Below are 18,684 nucleotides of genomic sequence, written 5' to 3' on the forward strand. Positions count from 1 at the left end.
TGAGAAAGAGGGAAAACAGGTTAGTGTTAGCCTTCTGGAGGGCTTTATGGAATACTTAGAGATGAATTATGCACATCCTCTGCGTTTGATATCTATCCCACAGGGCTTTTTCTCTTTTCATTAAAGCTCTCATTTCTCTTCCAACTTTGCGTCTCCCTTTTCACAGAATATGACGAGGCAAAATGCTTTAGTTCAAATCAGCACATGCAGCACAGGATGGCTGTTTGTCTTTTTAACACAGGCTACTTCTTTGCGGTTAGCTGCTCTGTGTTGTTGTTGCTACACTGATTTGGTCATGGCAGTCCAGGAACTGTGACCAATTCAGGCAGTGGACTGACTTTAATTCATAAACAGTAAAACAGTTGTGTCTTAGTACTTCAGAAGGTCATTTTTTATAATAAAACAGATTAAATAGCACTTCAATAACAAAGATAACAAGTGATTTAGTCAGAATTGATGGAGAGCCTACATACACATTTAAAAATTAGTAAAATGAATTGCACTTTCTTAAGAAATATCAAAAGGATCAGTTCATACATTTTGAACCTGATAGAACTCAGTATGAGCTACTGTAATAAGAATGTGCATTTTAACTCTATGAATCTGAGCTGCCCCTAATCTGTCTTAAACCGGCTGTTTTAACCTATAATATTGTGGTGTCATCTGATACTCTTCAATAGGCAAATAATGTTAGTGTGACTAATTTTATCCGTATAAGACTTAATGAAGTGCGCGCAGAGACACTCCTCCTGCTCGCCAGTGGATGCGCGAGAGGAAGCTCCCAGTCCGGTCTCTATCAGCATCAGTATCAGCGCGCGCACAAAGGCTGCGGCTCGTGCCTCTCAGGCGGGATACAGCGTCCTACACCGCAGCCCTCATGCTCAGGACTCCGGCACACGTCGCTCCACGGAGACCCTCTTGGGATGCGCAAAGAAGTGAGAGTGAACAGCGAGGAGCCCTGTGATTGGCCGCCCGCCTCCAGAAAGCATCCAGAAACAACGGTGTATGTTCGTTCAGCTCATCGAAGCGAGCGAGCTGCTGCCAGTAAACTTACACAGCAGGCGTGTTCCTAGCCTGGATGCGTTCGCGGGATTTTGCCTAGTTGGACGACACGTGCACGTTTATTGGAAAACAAACTTGTGAAGGATTTGGTGACACAAGGAGGCAGACTCACTTCGCCACCTGCGCCGGAGCACTGCGTTATCTGGGAGCATCATCAAGGTAAGGACAAGCATTAACGACAACTCGAACAAGTCCACGTGCGTACCCACTTTAGTCTTATAATTAGGTCTACTTTCACTTCATAGATTAAACACAAACCAATACTCTAACTCCGGACTATTCATCCAACAATTGGACAAGTATTGAGCCGCAGATGCTTGCTGTGGAGTTCCTTCTTTTCACTTACTGAATGCACTGATTCAATTGACATTTGGCTTCATTAGAACAGTAAAAACACTGGACTGGACTTGTTAACTGTGAGTATGTAGCATAATAATGTAAAACTATCGGGTAGCATGGCATTGGTATTGTCTGCCACGATTAATTTAACAGTTGATTTACCAGTCAATCAAAGTCAGCAGCTGCTGACGATTTTTGCATTAGGCTGATTATAGCGCAACACTATGACCTGAAACTGAACTGAAATGAGCTTTTGATGAAGAAAAACTTATTTTGAAGTAGGCTACAAAGTACAGATTATATAATTGTGCATTTGGGTATTGGCTTTGTCAACAAGAGTCAACACTTTTAGATTGTATAGATGTCAAAAAGTCACTAGTCTCTTAATACCATTGTTTTAATAAACATAGACTGTGCATTTCAAATTAGCATATACAAAAATTGGTGAGTGAATTTTTTCTTTTTTTTCATTTGTTGCAACCAAGTAAGCACTTTGGATTAATGTTGTGCCTTTCATGGCTTAAAATTTCAATTTTGCTTTCATAACTCCAAGCTAAACTTTGCAAATGATGAAAAGTCAGTGAAGCATGCACAGTTGTTAACACTTGAATGAGCCTGCCCTATACCTGTGGCTCTGATAGTACATTTAGCCAGATAGCTGCAGGATAGTGTTAGATAGAAGGTCTTACATCAAATGGATTAATTAAAACGCTGATTGATTTTTCCTTTGTTTTCCAGCCCTTCTTTTCCGCTGTTCTTTTTTTAGTTTATTGAAATGTGTGAGAGTTTTCATCAAATGCACATCAAGACAGAAATGAAATAATATCTTATACAATTTCCATGCACCCTCCTTTGTTGTTTATTGCAGTTGTTTGTACACGCATATTTGTGTTTCAGCATTTGTAGATTTGATTGTTCTCACATTGAAATGACTCTGCATTTGACCCCGTCCTTGTCAGTGCCGTGTAATCTGTCAGGAGCAGTGGGCGACTGTGGTGCAGCGCCCAGGGATCCTTCTCCACATCTTTAGCCAGGATCTTGATCAGGATTTCCTGAGGATTAGCCTACTGTGGCTTTTTTGTCTAATGGGGGAAACTGGAGGACCCAGAGAAAGTGATTGCTAACCACTCGACCATGCTGAGCAATAACCAATCAAGCCAATTGTAATTGTAATTGTGTGAGCAAAACTGAGGGCATGCCTTTTTTAAATCATTTTTTCATTCATAAAAAAAAAAAAAAGAATGCCTTTTAACTCAGACTACCTCGACTCATAGAAAATGTGTAGACCTTCATGTTGTGAGTCCAATATCCCCATTGGATCTAGGCATCTAACGGGGGGTCTACTCCCATGGCTTATTCTATCCAAAAGGGTATTAAACTTCAACCAGTCTTCAAAGTCATTATGCAGAAATCACTTCACCGAATATATGGAATCATTTTTCAAGCCCCAATTATTTGTCTTTTGCTGGTCTTACAAAAAGCAACTAAAATAACCCAAATTCTTCCAGATGTAATCAATTGCCGTGTTAAATCAATGACCCTCCAGTGGCCAGCGCAGGCTGGAGGGAGCGCAGGTGTCATCAAAGCAGAATGGAGCTCCTTTGAGGTGGTGGGAGATGCAAGCTTCAATGACTTCAGTCAGCTGGGTCAGCGGACACACACACAGCAGAGCTTTTGACACATACAAATTGTGCTCGGAGACGCTGCGGCAATGAGTCCTGGGAGGCTGCACAGGCTGGCACAACACCAGCGGAGTGGGGACATTGCACTCCAGATGGCCCAGAGAGGCCAGAGGAAGAACCCGGAGAGGCCAAAGGAAGAGCACAGACAGGCCAGAGGAAGAACCCGGAGAGGCCAGAGGAAGAGCATGGAGAGGCCAGAGGAAGAACCCGGAGAGGCCAGATGAAGAGAACTGAGAGGCCAGAGAAAGAGCCTAGAGAAGCCAGAGGAAGAGCATGGATAGGGGAGAGGAAGCGATGGAAAGGCTAGAGCAAGAGAGCAGAGAGGCCAGAGGAAGAGCATGGAGAGGCCAAAGGAGGAGGCCAGAGGAAGAGAGCTAAGAGGCCAGAAGAAGAGCATGGAGAGTGGAGAGGCCAGAGGAAGAGCACGTAGACACCAGAGGAATGGAATTTAATTATATACTTGCGTGTGCACTGCAGCTGATATTCCTCTCAGTTGGAAGAGACCTCAAACAGAGATGAGAGATCATGGATAGTTGTTATTGCTAATGTCCAGAGAAGTAAAAATATAAAAAGGGCCACCTTTAAATGGCCCTTGCTATCATCAATTATATATCATTATTCACATTTTTTCTTTTATATTGATACCGTATTTGAGGCCATATTGCCCTGCCCTAGTTAGAATGTGCTGGAGTGTAGTGGATAGTGTGGGAGGTTGGAAAATCAAGGAGTTTATATAGGTCTTTCTCTGTGTTTGAGTACTGGGGTGCTGAAGGAGTGACAGTAAAGCAGGAAGTGAAATGAAAGCGAGATTGCAAAAGAGCACACTGCTCTTGTGTGGGAGGAAGAAAATACAAAACAGAAAAGTGTATTTATCTAACGTGTTTATGTTTGTAGAAATCATGAGATTATGACCACCTGTCTTATTCTGCATTAGTGAATGTTAAGGCCACCTGCCCAGGCGGTGAGTGCCCCAAAATACCATCCAGGGGCAGACATTATTGAGAAAATTTCATTTTAATCTTTTTTTCATTATATTGATTACCATATTCAGATGTTAATTAATCAGAAATGTGATAAACATGCCTTTTAATGCGGTGGGTGAGTTTAGGGCTGAATACCTTTGTATTATTTTTTGGTACCAGCTTGAATGATATTTTGTTTTCAGTACAAGCCTCAATCTTAACAATGCCTGTATTAATTATTATATAAAAGGAAAAACAAATAAAATATTAGATGCCCCAGATATCAAAACTTATCAAAAGGAAAATATGTTTCATACCTACTTTGCTGGTACCAGTTGTACCTTAACTTTTTCTTCTCAAAGCCATACTGTTACCTTTTAATGGCAGTGGTACCCAGTGCTAGGTGAGATTCCAGTATCACACATGGAATGCAAAATTAACTACAATAGTGCAGAAATATCACTTGTTTGCAAGATTGTATTGCAGGTTTCATGTAAAATTATATGTTTAAAATGATCCTTTTAAATTAGTTATCACAGACAGTTACTCAATATTCTAATTTTGCATATCTCTGACATATGTTGCAGTATTATCCATATCCATATGTCATCACTGTGAATGTTAGCACAGTTTGAATATGTTTGGATCTAATTGTTTTGGCCCAGTTTTTCCAGTTTCTGACAGGCCAACATTGAAGAGAGCAATAATATTGACTTCCTAAAGAAGTCTTTGGGCAGCAAAGAGCCATTATATTTGGTGGTGTGGTTTTGGATGCACTTGATGTAAACCTTGCTTTTGCTTGTGTGTGCATGAAGAGAGAGTACATACATGAATGGCCTTCATTACTGTGAGATAATGAAAAAGAACCAGGAGCTCACTGCAATGGAAAGGTACAATAGTGTTAAACACTAACAGGGATATTTCCAGATACGTGTTCAGTCATTGACTCACAGTCTCTGAAAACTACTTTCATTTTGATTCCCCCATATCACACCATTTTATTTGGTTTTACTTTACTAAAAATGTAAGGCAAGCATTATCTGCATCAGGATTATCAGAGACTGCTTGTCTTTTTAAAGTTCCTGTGTCTTTATTGATACCATGATCCTGTCGTCCACTGTCTGGTCTCAGACCAACCCGATCTATGTACTTATAAAATTTCAAACAAAAAGCCCATCAAATTTCATAATTGTTCTCTTTTATCAAAGCATAACATTTTACATTTTGAAAATGTCTGAAATTTTAACTATGTAAATTTCATCTTTAAATGTTTGAATGGACTGGCTCAGGAACCACTTTGTAGATTGTCCACAAGGTCCACACAAGCCACAGCACAGGGGGACTGGAGAGCCACAGCACAGGGGGGCTGGAGAGCCACAGCACAGGGGGGCTGGAGAGCCACAGCACAGGGGGACTGGAGAGCCACACTGGAGACTGGAGAGCCACACTGGAGACTGGAGAGCCACACTGGAGACTGGAGAGCCACAGCACAGGGGGGCTGGAGAGCCACAGCACAGGGGGACTGGAGAGCCACAGCACAGGGGGACTGGAGAGCCACACTGGAGACTGGAGAACCACAGCACAGGGGGACTGGAGAGCCACACTGGAGACTGGAGAGCCACAGCACAGGGGGACTGGGGAGCCACAGCACAGGGGGACTGGAGAGCCACAGCACAGGGGGACTGGAGAGCCACAGCACAAGACGTCTTTTGCTCAGACTGCTTTCTCAGTAAGAAAAGCTAAAATTTAGAACTCTTTATCTGCACCCATAAAAACTATCACCGGACTCTCCACCTTCAAAAAACACCAAAAGCCCTGGCTTCTGCACCAGCAGCAATACCACCATGTGTAAAATGTCCGTGTGAAAGTAAGAGGGTATGAGAGGGCAGGGGGGGAGAGTATGAGAGGGCAGGGGGGGATAGTGAAATGTAAGTGTGTGACACCTTTTATACTATTTGATTCTCTTGACAAATTCACTGTATTTATTACTTTTTGTATAAATAATAACAGCTATAAACTGTGCTTTAAAAACAAACCTCATCCTGTTTCTATGGCATCTTTCATATCAACTTTAGAATTTTCTCAGTGTTTCATGATGAACCAGCCATTCACTCTGGAGTGGCTCTGTTCCAGGAGTGGCTTGTACATTTAATCACACTGTTTGGATGCTTTGATCATACTACATATTTTGAACATATTTCTGCAGCAAATATGTTGGGTCTTGTTCATAAAAAGAAAAATTTAAAATTTTCAAAAGTAATGCTGAAATATGAAGTTATTTGTCCTATTATGGATTTTCTGTGATTTTAGGCGAGTCATTGGTTTAAAAATGTTCTATTACTTTTCAATAAAATGCAAAGAGATATGACTCCGACAGCTCTGCCTCATACACAATGAATAGGCCATGTTCATTCAGTGTGTTCACTCATGACTTCCTCTCTTAGCAATTGAAATACAGTTAATCAGAGATTATTTGACTAAACAGATGACGATATATTTGGGCTGGGGTTTACCTTCTGATTGAGGGCAGACTGATGAGCGGGCAGCCAAGGTTAAGATCATATTTTTCCTTTTGAATGTATAAACAAAATGATAAATTATGCTTCAGTGACATTATTGACGATAATGAATATTATTTGCTTGAATAGAGAGTGCAATATTTGAGCCTGCTATAGACTTTGCCTCAGCATATGCCACTGAAATTTAGCAAACTCATCTTTATAACAAGACTGACTTTAAAAAGTGCTGCTGTATTAAGCCCTTAGGAAGTTATACTTTCTAAGCTAAGCTTTCCTAAACCAGTTGTTGGTTAGCCTTTATTTAGTAAGATGTCTGTGTAATTCCTCAGTCCTCCAGGTATAATCCATAGTAAAATCTTAATGTATGTTAACTGAATAAAAAGTTGTATGAGTGAAGCTGTTTCGCTGTTCATCCAAACCTCTTCTTCAGTTCTGAAGATGAGCAGCGAAACATCTTCACTCCTACAGCTTTTTGTCCAGTTGTATTTTGCTTTTACTATTTATTTAGTAAGCTAGATCTGGCTAAGCTATCTGGTGGGCTCCAAGCAAGGCTTACAATTGTAGACAGCTAGCATGACAGTGAGATTTTTAAGTATGTGGATTAGTTGCGTTCTCTTTTGCCCTTGTAGTTGTTATTCCCCTTCCAAATACATCATCCAGCTTTGCATAATTAGAATTTGCTATTTGCAACTTTCCTCAAATCGTCTCTCAGACTCATCCTGAAAGCCCATCACCTCTAATGGGAACAAAAGGTCAGTGCTTAATTATTCATCCAGGATGTCAAACAATGCTTGCAGGGTGTTATTTAGGGTGGGGGAGACCCATTTAATAATTCACTGGAAGGATTATATTTCTGTGAAAATCAGCACAGAGGTTCAGATGTGTCCCAGAGCCTTATCTCTGTTTGGGGCCCTCTGCCACTCTCTCCTGACCTTGGCTCTCAGAGTTCGCCAACACTGGAGGTGATGGAGATCTGTGTTCTCACCCAAAGTGTACGGGTAGTTTGACTGGTGTAATATACTGTAAAAAGCAGATTAATCTTTACACACAATGAGATCCTCTGCATTTTACCCGAGGTATGTGGTACGCTAGCCATGTCTTTTGCTCCTAATCGGCTTTCTTAAAGTGAGGGTGTTTATTGCAGCTGAAGAGGCAAAAGCAGATATTAATGCTATTATAGTCCGTTAAAGTGAAGAATGCTCTAACAGTCGCTTCCATGAGGGAATTAGAGCCAAAGCTAATCTTGTTACACGTTGTAGGCAAAAATCAAATAAACAGACAAGCAGTGATAACCGAAAGCATGGAAGTGTAGCACTAAAAGAATGGGGTGTACCAGGTCCACTAGGTCTTCAAACACTTCCATATCCAAAACGTCAGTTTGAGACATGTTATTTAATAAATAAATATATTTTTGTTGATCTGGTATTCCAGATGATGACCCAGTCCAAGGAGTTGGGTTCCAGAGCCCAAGCTGTGCGTGGAGGTGAGGCCGATTATATCTAGCCAGTAACGCTCAACATCCCGCACAAGCTCAGGCTCCTTCCCCCCCAGCGAGGTGACATTCCATGTCCCCAGAGCTAGTCTCCATGTCCGGAGATCCGGTCGTCGAGGTCCCCGCCTTCGACTGCCGCCCAGATCTCTCTGCACCCACCCCTCATGGCTCCTCTCACAGGTGGTGGGTCCATGGGGGGACAGCCCCATGTCGTTCCTTCGGGCTGGGCCCGGCCGGGCCCCGTGGGGAAAGGCCCGGCCACCAGGCGCCCGCTGCCGAGCACCCACCCCAGGCCTGGCTCCAGGGTGGGGCCCCGGTAACGCCAGTCCGGGTGACGTAACTGGCCTTGTTGGATTACTCTTCATGGGGGCTTCTGAACCGCTCTTTGTCAGACCCGTCACCAAGGACCTGTTTGCCATGGGTGACCCTACCAGGGGCATGAAGCCCCCGACAACATAGCTCCCAGGATCATTCGGGTGCTCAAACCCCTCCACCACGTTAAGGCGGTGGTTCAGGGGAATCACAGCCTTCCCGGTAAGGTCTATTCCAGGGTACTGGAGAGGAGAATCCGACCGATAGTCGAACCTTGGATTCAGGAGGAGCAGTGTGGGTTTCGTCCTGGTCGCGGAACACTGGACCAGCTCAATACTCTCCATCGGGTCCTTGAGGGTTCATGGGAGTTTGCCCAACCAGTCCACATGTGTTTTGTGGATCTGGAGAAGGCATTCGACCGTGTCCCTCGTGGTGCCCTTTGGGGGGTGCTCTGGGAGTATGGGGTCCGGGGCTCTTTGCTAAGGGCTGCCCGGTCCCTGTATGACCGGAGCAGGAGCTGTGTTCACATTGCCGGCAGTAAGTCAGACCTGTTCCTGGTGCATGTTGGACTCCGCCAGGGCTGCCCTTTGTCACCGGTTCTGTTCATTATATTTATGGACAGAATTTCTAGGCGCAGCCAGGGGCTGGAGAGGGTCTGGTTCGGGAACCACAGGATTTCATCTCTGCTGTTTGCAGATGATGTTGTCCTGATGGCTTCATCGAGCCAGGACCTGCAGCAGGCACTGGGGCGGTTTGCAGCCGAGTGTGAAGCGGCTGGGATGAGAATCAGCTCCTCCAAATCCGAGGCCATGGTTCTCGATCGGAAAAAGGTGGTTTACCCTCTCCGGATGGGTGGTGAGTCCTTGCCTCAAGTGGAGGAGTTCAAGTATCTCGGGGTCTTGTTCACGAGTGAGGGAAGGATGGAGCGGGAGATTGACAGGCGGATTAGTGCAGCGTCTGCAGTGATGCGGTCGCTGTATCGGTCCGTTGTGGTGAAGAAGGAGCTGAGCCCAAAGGCAAAGCTCTCGATTTACCGGTCAATCTACGTTCCTACCCTCACCTATGGTCATGAGCTCTGGGTAATGACCGAAAGGACAAGGTCACGGATACAAGCGGCTGAAATGGGTTTCCTCCGTAGGGTGGCTGGGCGCACCCTTAGGGATAGGGTGAGGAGCTCGGTCACATGGGAGGAGCTCGGAGTAGAGCCGCTGCTCCTACACGTCGAGAGGAACCAGTTGAGGTGGCTCGGGCATCTGCTTAGGATGCCTCCTGGACGCCTCCCTAGGGAGGTGTTCTGGGCATATCCCACCGGGAGGAAGACCCAGGACACGCCGGGGGGACTATGTCTCTCGGCTGGCCTGGGAACGCCTTGGGGTCCCACCGGAGGAGCTGGAGGAGGTGTCCGGGGTGAGGGAAGTCTGGGAGCCCCTGCTTAGACTGCTGTCCCCGCAACCCGGCCCCGAATAAGAGGAAGAAAATGGATGGATGGATGGACCCAGTCCAACTTTTAGTGTTTATTTGATGAGCAGAGATTCGGGTGGCAGTCGAAGGCGGGGACCTCGACGACCGGATCTCCGGACATGGAGACTGGCTCTGGGGACGTGGAACGTCACCTCGCTGGGGGGGGAAGGAGCCTGAGCTTGTGCGGGAGGTTGAGCATTACCGGCTAGATATAGTTGGCCTCACCTCCACGCACAGCTCGGGCTCTGGAACCCAACTTCTTGAGAGGGGTTGGACTCTCCATTTCTCTGGCGTTGCCCGCGGGGAGCGGCGGCGAGCTGGTGTGGGCTTGCTCATTGCCCCACAACTCAGCCGCTGCATGTTGGGGTTCACTCCGGTGAATGAGAGGGTCGCGTCCCTGCGCCTTCGGGTCGGGGACAGGTCTCTCACTGTTGTGTTGGCCTACGGGCCAAACAGCAGTGCAGAGTACCCGGCCTTCTTGGAGTCCCTGGGAGGGGTACTAGACAGTGCACCAAACGGGGACTCCGTTGTTCTCCTGGGGGACTTCAACGCCCATGTGGGTAAGTCAGACCTGTTCCCGGTGCATGTTGGACTCCGCCAGGGCTGCCCTTTGTCACCGGTTCTGTTCATTATATTTATGGACAGAATTTCTAGGCGCAGCCAGGGGCTGGAGGGGGCCTGGTTTGGGAACCACAGGATTTCATCTCTGCTGTTTGCAGATGATGTTGTCCTGATGGCTTCTTCGAGCCAGGACCTGCAGCAGGCACTGGGGCGGTTTGCAGCCGAGTGTGAAGCGGCTGGGATGAGAATCAGCTCCTCCAAACCCAAGGCCATGGTTCTCGACTGGAAAAAGGTGGTTTGCTCTCTCCGGGTGGGTGGTGAGTCTCTGCCCCAAGTGGAGGAGTTCAAGTATCTCGGGGTCTTGTTCACGAGTGAGGGAAGGATGGAGCGGGAGATTGACAGGCGGATCGGTGCAGCGTCTGCAGTGACGCAGTCGCTGTATCGGTCCGTTGTGGTAAAGAAGGAGCTGAGCTGGAAGGCGAAGCTCTCGATTTACTGGTCAATCTACGTTCCTACCCTCACCTATGGTCATGAGCTCTGGGTAATGACCGAAAGGACAAGGTCGCGAATACAAGCGGCCGAAATGGGCTTCCTCCGCAGAGTGGCCGGGCGCACCCTTAGGGATAGGGTGAGGAGCTCGGTCACACGGGAGGAGCTCGGAGTAGAGCCGCTGCTCCTACACGTTGAGAGGAACCAGCTGAGGTGGCTCGGGCATCTGCTCAGGATGCCTCCTGGACGCCTCCCTAGGGAGGTGTTCTGGGCATGTCCCACCGGGAGGAGGCCCCGGGGAAGACCCAGAACACGCTGGAGGGACTATGTCTCTCGGCTGGCCTGGGAACGCCTTGGGGTCCCACCGGAGGAGCTGGAGGACGTGTCCGGGGTGAGGGAAGTCTGGGAGTCCCTGCTTAGACTGCTACCCCCGCGACCCGGCCCCGGATAAGCGGAAGAAAATGGATGGATGGATTGATGAGCATTAAAATTGAAATACTTTGGTAGGATAAATAATAAATAAACACTGGCGCATTATACTTTCAAATGAATGGGCTGAGGCATTTTGTGATAAATTTATTACAAAAAAATATAATAAAACATATTATTTTACACAGTGACACGATGGGTATCAGCCAAAGGATAGGTTAGAACTGCAACTGTGTGAATAGGTCTTCAAATGAACTCAATGTGCTTGTATTAAATATGAGCTGGATAATCCCGTATGCATCATTGTGGGTGGCTCACACCTTCTGCTTTGCTTCCTCTCACTATGAAGCAACCAAACACCCCGACTATGCATTACAAAAAGGTTTATTTTGTGGTAAAATGTAAACAAGATTATTTTTATAGCATCCTTGAATCACCCTCATGGGTGTTCTGCATAATTCTCAGAAAATGTTACTGTCTAAAAATGTATATGTCCAACAGTATGAAACAGTATGAAAGCCAGTTATAGTTAGAAGTATGTTTCCATGTGCAGCAGTTAAAATTGTATTAAGGTAATATCAACATACGTTGCTGAAAACGACTCTCAAATCTCATTCCCCCTGCTTACGTTTTTTTATAACCCTATTTTCTGGAATTGGTTCAATTGTCCCAGATTTAAGCAGCCTCAGTGAACAGGTATCCACCCTCAATTTACATCTTATACATTTTTTATGAGCAATTCTCGCTCCACCTGCTGCTGTGTCCTTCAGATTAATGTGCAGTTGACAATATTTCTGTATGTAAATGCATGTAAAGTCAAGCGTGTCAACAGGTGAGCGAGACCCGAGAAAATAAGATATGTGTTAAACAATTTTATTTATAATGTCGAGTCATATGATTCTAGTAAAATAAACAAAACAACATTGAAAAAAAATAATAAATTAAACAAAATCCTCAGTAATCCGTATTTAATTTTATTCAACCTTCCAGGACTGATGTGCTTTGAAATGCTGTGCATCCATACCAATATAAATATTCTGTCCCAACAAAGACATCAAAATAAAAGCATCAATTTTGCCATTTGAAGGCCACACAATCAAATATATGATTATAGCTTACTTATATTTGCCAACCAGTAACAAAAGTCAGTATCTAACTTACAGGTCAAGTTCACAAGTTCACTAATTAAAGTGGGATTTGTGCTGCTTGCTGAAATAAAATTAAAATTTAATTGTCAAACTGTTGTGGCCCGCAATGTTTTTGGTGCAATTTATCCAACAGAAATGTCCATTATGTTGTTAGCTTTTATGCTATTTTTTGATTCATCAGCTACGCAAAATACTGCTGGTAATGTTTTCTCTTCTTCTCACCAGGACGTGGCCCTCTTCTCACATACATGTCCATGTTGTGGCCAAAATGACAACTTCAGTGTTCATATTATTTTACTTCATTCAGGCAGTGACCACTATTAGCATACACTAGATATGTAAACCGCTGGTTACTAAACATTTATTGTTCAGAGATCACTAGTTTCACCTCTGTAATTACACAACCCTGCCTGAAAAAAAACCCAATACATTTTTGGTGATTTGGTCTGTTGTATGATTAGACAGACATGAACCAAAGGCAGTTGGTTGCTCATTCAATTAGTGTTTCATTTAGCACATTTAATTACCCACAGTCCTCTGTCCTCCTTGACCCTGCAGGAAACCTCATATTACTAATGAGTACTTTTCTGATTTCCTAGCCTGGGAATTACATCAGTGACTAATTCCCCATCCCATGCACCTGCAAGAGGAGACTGCGCTCTCTCACTGAGCACAGTGCACCTGCGTGTCAGGGCAGTTTTCTATCTCTGAAACAACTTCACTTTTTTGGTAAAAAGACTGGCATATCTTCCACCTTAATTTATATTCTATGTTGGAACCGTATTTGTAATGTGTGAAAAGTATCTTAATAAGTGAGAGAAAAGACATGCACATCCATCCTAAAACAAGTGTGCAGGATCCGAGAAGGCAATACAAAATATGGAGATATTTTATGTCCCAGGGGTAATTTTCACATGTACACAAAACAGCACTTAGATGATGTCATCAGGCTGTGGCTCGGTTTGTTTGCAGGTGTGAGTGCAGGCCACAGAATCGTGCTAGAGCATGGCTCCAAAAGCCTAGTGTGGGTTACACAAGTTACAAAATGCACTTAATAATTACTTTAATATTATTATCCACACACAACAATTCAAAGTTGTGGAAAAAGTAGAAGGACGTTTGGCCTAGGGGAGAAGTGAAGTGAATCCACTTTGTCATAAATGTGATTTACAAGACTACCATAACATGCAGTTTACAGGATTTATTCTTTTTTTTCCACCTGTTGTGTTGTGTGTCTGTGGGTATGTTAATGACAGAACAAATTTCCTTTAAAGCTGTGTAGTTTGTGCTAATGTTTGCTTTTACCCTATTGTATTTTTATATACTTAAGCTAACTTCTAATTATGGAGTAATTATGCATACAGTATTTAAGTACGCAGATCCGGTGACAATATATTCATTGATGCACATAATTTATGCTTCATAGCATCTATTCTTGCCACAGCTGTGGATGCCTCTGGGTGAAGGGCAGTTTAGTACTGCCTGAGTAAGCATCTCATTTGAATATAAAATAAATGCTTACTGTTACAACTGACCATGTCAACACAGAGCAAGACTGACAAAAAGGAATGTCTCAATATTTTGGTTGTGAAAATCCCGTTAAGGTGATCAGATATTGGAAGAAACACTGTAATATTTTTTTCTTTTACATTTTATCTGTTCTTTTGCAACGTTTTGACTGTTTTCTAATGAACTACTCAATATTCTGATTTGACATTATCTTCAAAACAGCTACTTCAATATTATCCATCTTTCTACTGAATACAGTAGCGCATTGTGCTGCTCAGTGTCTCTCACAAATTTTAGTGTGAGTGTGGAGAACCAGGACTCAATAAAACAGTCTTGCTTTCTCACACATAAATGGGATAAAACTTGTATTTCCATCTTGCGCTGTATATCAGTATTGATATAAAGGACTGATGTGCAGCGTAGTGAATGTTTTCAAAGTCTGAAGAACACAGACTGAGAGATAAACGCTTCAGGGAGTTTTAGACAAAGCCATAGCTTCACCAGCTGTTTATCTGGATGGCACCACTGTTGCATAGCAAACCAACTTGGTAACTTTGACTGAATGTACAAGTGGATTAGAACAAACAAAAATGAGTGGTTTACAGTTGATTAAAAAGAACATGCATTGGGATAGAGAATAACACAACATAAAGTAGCGTACATGTTGAAGGGAGGAGAGCAGGTTGATCCATAAACCAGACAAAAGTTGTTCGTTGAATTTTTGGAAACTAGAACTTTGAAGAGTGAGACAGTGTCTTTACAGGTAGGCTATAACAAAACTGCAGAATATGCAGCCTTTGCATTGGTTTACCAAAAGGTGGTGTGGTAAATGTAGCTGAGAGTTCTCTGGGGTCAGTACAATCATGTCACGTTTGTTCATATCACAGAAAGTAATTATCCATTTTGATTACATACAAACTGTGTATTGTCCTTTACCAACAGAAAAAAAAAATTAAAAATAAATTAAATCACATACGACTAGAAACAATCATTTGACATATTTTACCTGCTCGTTCGACTCTGTGCTCATGACTCAGTTTTCAGTTGGGTCAAGTCAATATGACTTAAACTATAACAGGACAAACGATTTTATTGCACAAGCAAAAAATGTGAGAGTGAAAGATTAACACATGTCTGTAGATCTGCAATATTGTAATACTAAGACTGATACCATATATGATCACATGTAAATAAGATAACTTTCTTGAACCTGGTGGAGGCTGTGACCCTCAAATAAACCATGCAACTGACCCCCACTGCTAAATGAAGTTGCCAGCAGGACTAATTTCAAGCGGCAAAACATGTTAAATCAAAGTCCCGAGTTGCCACACATTAATGGAATGTTGTCAGTTTGTTCCATTAAATGAGAGTGCGCAGAGCAGTCCTGGGTCAGTGGCACTTTTCCTCACCCCACACCTGAGACACCGGATGGTAGTGACTCTGCTTGTTGGTTCTATGATGCAACATGTCTGAGGTTGAGGCACAGGGAAGGGGATGATCCTGTGGCACTATTTCCATGGCTTAAGAGGTGCTTCACTGTTCTCACATGCACTTTGCAGAGCATCATTAGACATGGCCCAGGTTGTGCCATCTTAATGATACAGTAATGGATGCTTTTGCCCTTGAAACTTGTAGCTGATCACTTCTCGAACTCAGACCTGGAGGAGGGATCAATCCTCCACTCTGAGTTGCACAGCGTTGCACCATTTGCCTTTTAGAAGGAAGGAAAGACATTTTTGACACTCCACTCTCATTTTAAAAATAAAATCTACATCATTTTTGTGGTTCTGGGGTTATATTTGCAATGCATACTATAATCTGAATCTAATGTATATGGTGTGTTTACTGTAAAACCCAAGTTAAGTTTGCTAAAGAAGAACAGTTGCCCAATATTCTTTTGCCACATGCTTAAATACTATTCATTATGGCTCTGAGGAGGCATTCAGACATTGGCATTGAGTTTCCTTCACTTAACTTAGGATGTCTGTTTCCATCTCCAGGTGCCTCTCTCCTCTCTTGTGGATGACCATGCTGTGGATGAAGTGGAGGATGGTGCTGGGGTCCCTCTTTGCATGGAGACGGAGGTGGCTGCGATCTCTCTGGTTCCTCCTGCTCTTCACCGCAGGAACTTTAATTGTCTTTCACCAGCAAGATCTGTCTGACACAGTGCAGCAGCAAGGCCCAGGTACAATCATTCTCATATAAAAGAGTTTTGAAGCTATTTATTGAATGATCAGAATGAACTGATTGACATTCAGTACATAAAGCCTTAACCTCCAGAAAATCTCACTGAAGATTTTTAAAGATGGGAAAAAAACAGAAAACAAACTATTACAGCCATTTGAGATTTTCATTTAGTTCATTGGCCTGCAGTTATTATGAAAAGAAAAATAAATAATATATATTTCTATAAAATCATAAAATGATCCCAGTCTCAGTTCAGCATGTTCTTAAGGCTGAGCAGAATGAACTTAAAGTGTGCGGATCTGAATGATAACTATAAACATAATTCTTATATTGTTGGAGGAAATGTATCAGTTATATGAATTTAAATTACTTTATTATCAGCAGCAGCAGTTGACTGTGCTCTCATTGGTATGGTTTCGGAGATCGTACTCCCTCAAGACATTTGAATTCAGCCTTTCCAAATGCTAAAGCTATACTAGAGGTTGATCTGTGGGCAGCTGTTTTTCAGTTGCATTTTAACTTTTGTGAACCATGGATGTGTACTTATATACTGTAAGTTAGACTATTTCACTTATGTTTATTTAATGACTGTCCAAAATGCCTTTCTAAATGTATATAAGTAAATGATCTAATTTACAATGCTCTATGTAACATTTTACAGTGATGTTACAAAATGACTGAAATATCATGGTACCTGTGTAAATATGGTAGTTTTATTGTATAAACAAATGCAAACAGGACAAACAGGACAGGAGCAGAACGTCTTATAAACCATGCATTTCATATTAAAAGTGCGCAAGATGTTTCCCACAGACATTCACCTCTGCTGTTAAAACCATACACTTTATATATAAATGGATATAGCTAACCTGCTTCCAGCTTCATTGACTCTGGCTCCAGTTCGCTTAATATTGAAAAACTGTCGCCCATCTCTCCATAATTGCTGCTGTCAGACTTGTCATTTTGGACTTAAAATGTTCATATTAACCTGTTCTATATGATCCTGGTATTTTTATTTCACTATTGTGTCTGAATATCAATATATGAACATTAATAACAAACAAATCAGATGCCCCCTTTCCTTGAGGTTACTCCCGCTAGCGTTAACAGCTTGTTTGATTGACAGCGTTGTTAAGCACCCACTCCCTGCCAAATCAGCGTTGCGGGTGGGAAGGGGTGTTACCTTCCTTACCCTTGCTATGATACTTGCGGTTGCTCCAAATTCGCCCCTATAACTGCTCTAGCCGCAACAAGCTTAGTTTTATTGGAGCCGAACGCTATGCATGACGTCATAGTACCTTAGTCCACTTCTTTATACAGTCTATAGATTAAAACATATACATAATTAATACATTGATGCACAAACTATTTCTGTTAGTACCACTCAAAGTAATACTGATGAAGTAGTCTTCCTCTCTCTAGACCAAACCTTTTACAAGTGTACTGCGGGAGAAGTTTGTATCTGTGGAGTAGTGTTGGAATCATGTGTCAACAGCAGCGTGAATGATTATGAATATCATAGCAGTGTGACACTCCACTGAAATAAGAGCCACTTAGCCAGAGTGCAGCCTCTCCAAATACGTAATGCTCCCTGATTGTCGGATGCTTTCAGCCGTGTGTCAGGTCGAAAAAGGCTATTTGAAACACTACACATGTGCTCATACAAGAGGCTGTCTCCAATGCTGTCTGTCATTTTACGAGTTAGCCTTGTTAAGTTGCATTTGTCTCATTGATGAAATAAGGTGTATTTTTGAATGGTTAGTATTGTGATCTTTTTCTTTTCAAAATGTTCTATTCCCAAGAACTTCAAAAGCATCTCCGCTGATTTGGACACCAGAATAAATGGTTGTTGTAGCTCTCCTTCCCCACATGTGAGCCAAAGTGGTGGCTGTGTGCTAAGTGTTGGCCACTTCAGCTTTTGATGGGTGTGGGAGACACTCACCATCTACATAGTTACAGTACAGAATTTTCCATATCCTTTAAACAATAGCAATATTTAAGTAAACATCCATAAGGCATTAAAATGGAAATAAATACAAGTATTATAAATTATGTCTAAAAGGTGTCTCATTATCACGGAACTCATCTCATATGTCATTTTGTGTCGTGAGGAACATCTCGTTCTCCTGCTTAGAAGTATGTGAATAAGCATACTGAATACCTTCTTTCATTCGTTGATTCCACCTCTCCACACAGTGACATGTAGCACAATTAGTCTTCAGTACCTCGACTTAAAAGGGTCAGTCTATAGCATAAGCTCATATCTAATAAAGCGGCCTTATAATACATGTCAGCTTATATCTGCCTCCACTTCCCTCCTCTATTTTTGGCTCATATCCACAGTGTTTCCCATGGTAAAGACTGCCCTCACCATAGGTCCAAAGACAACTGGAGTTAAACTGGGAAGATCATCTCTCTCTGGTCGCTCTTAGAGGACAATGGGAGAAACAGCAGATGCTTTTAGACAGAAGCAGAGGCCTGAAGTGTTAACAGTGATGGAGATAGATGGTGTGCACAAAGCACTTTGCAGAA

General features: G+C 43.1%; 1 protein-coding gene across 1 annotated transcript in view; it reads left to right on the forward strand.

The window, feature by feature from the left end:
- The first annotated feature begins 804 nt into the window (after positions 1–804).
- Positions 805–18,684, forward strand: part of LOC117390373 (carbohydrate sulfotransferase 8-like) — a 119,662-nt gene continuing 101,782 nt past the window's right edge. The window contains exons 1-2 of the mRNA XM_033988097.2: positions 805–1,221; positions 15,966–16,150. Of these exons, the coding sequence (XP_033843988.1) occupies positions 15,988–16,150 (163 nt within the window). The 5' untranslated portion in view covers positions 805–1,221; positions 15,966–15,987. The remainder of the gene's footprint in view (positions 1,222–15,965; positions 16,151–18,684) is intronic.

The sequence above is a fragment of the Periophthalmus magnuspinnatus genome, chromosome 3 (genome assembly GCF_009829125.3).
Source record: "Periophthalmus magnuspinnatus isolate fPerMag1 chromosome 3, fPerMag1.2.pri, whole genome shotgun sequence".
NCBI lineage: Eukaryota > Metazoa > Chordata > Actinopteri > Gobiiformes > Gobiidae > Periophthalmus > Periophthalmus magnuspinnatus.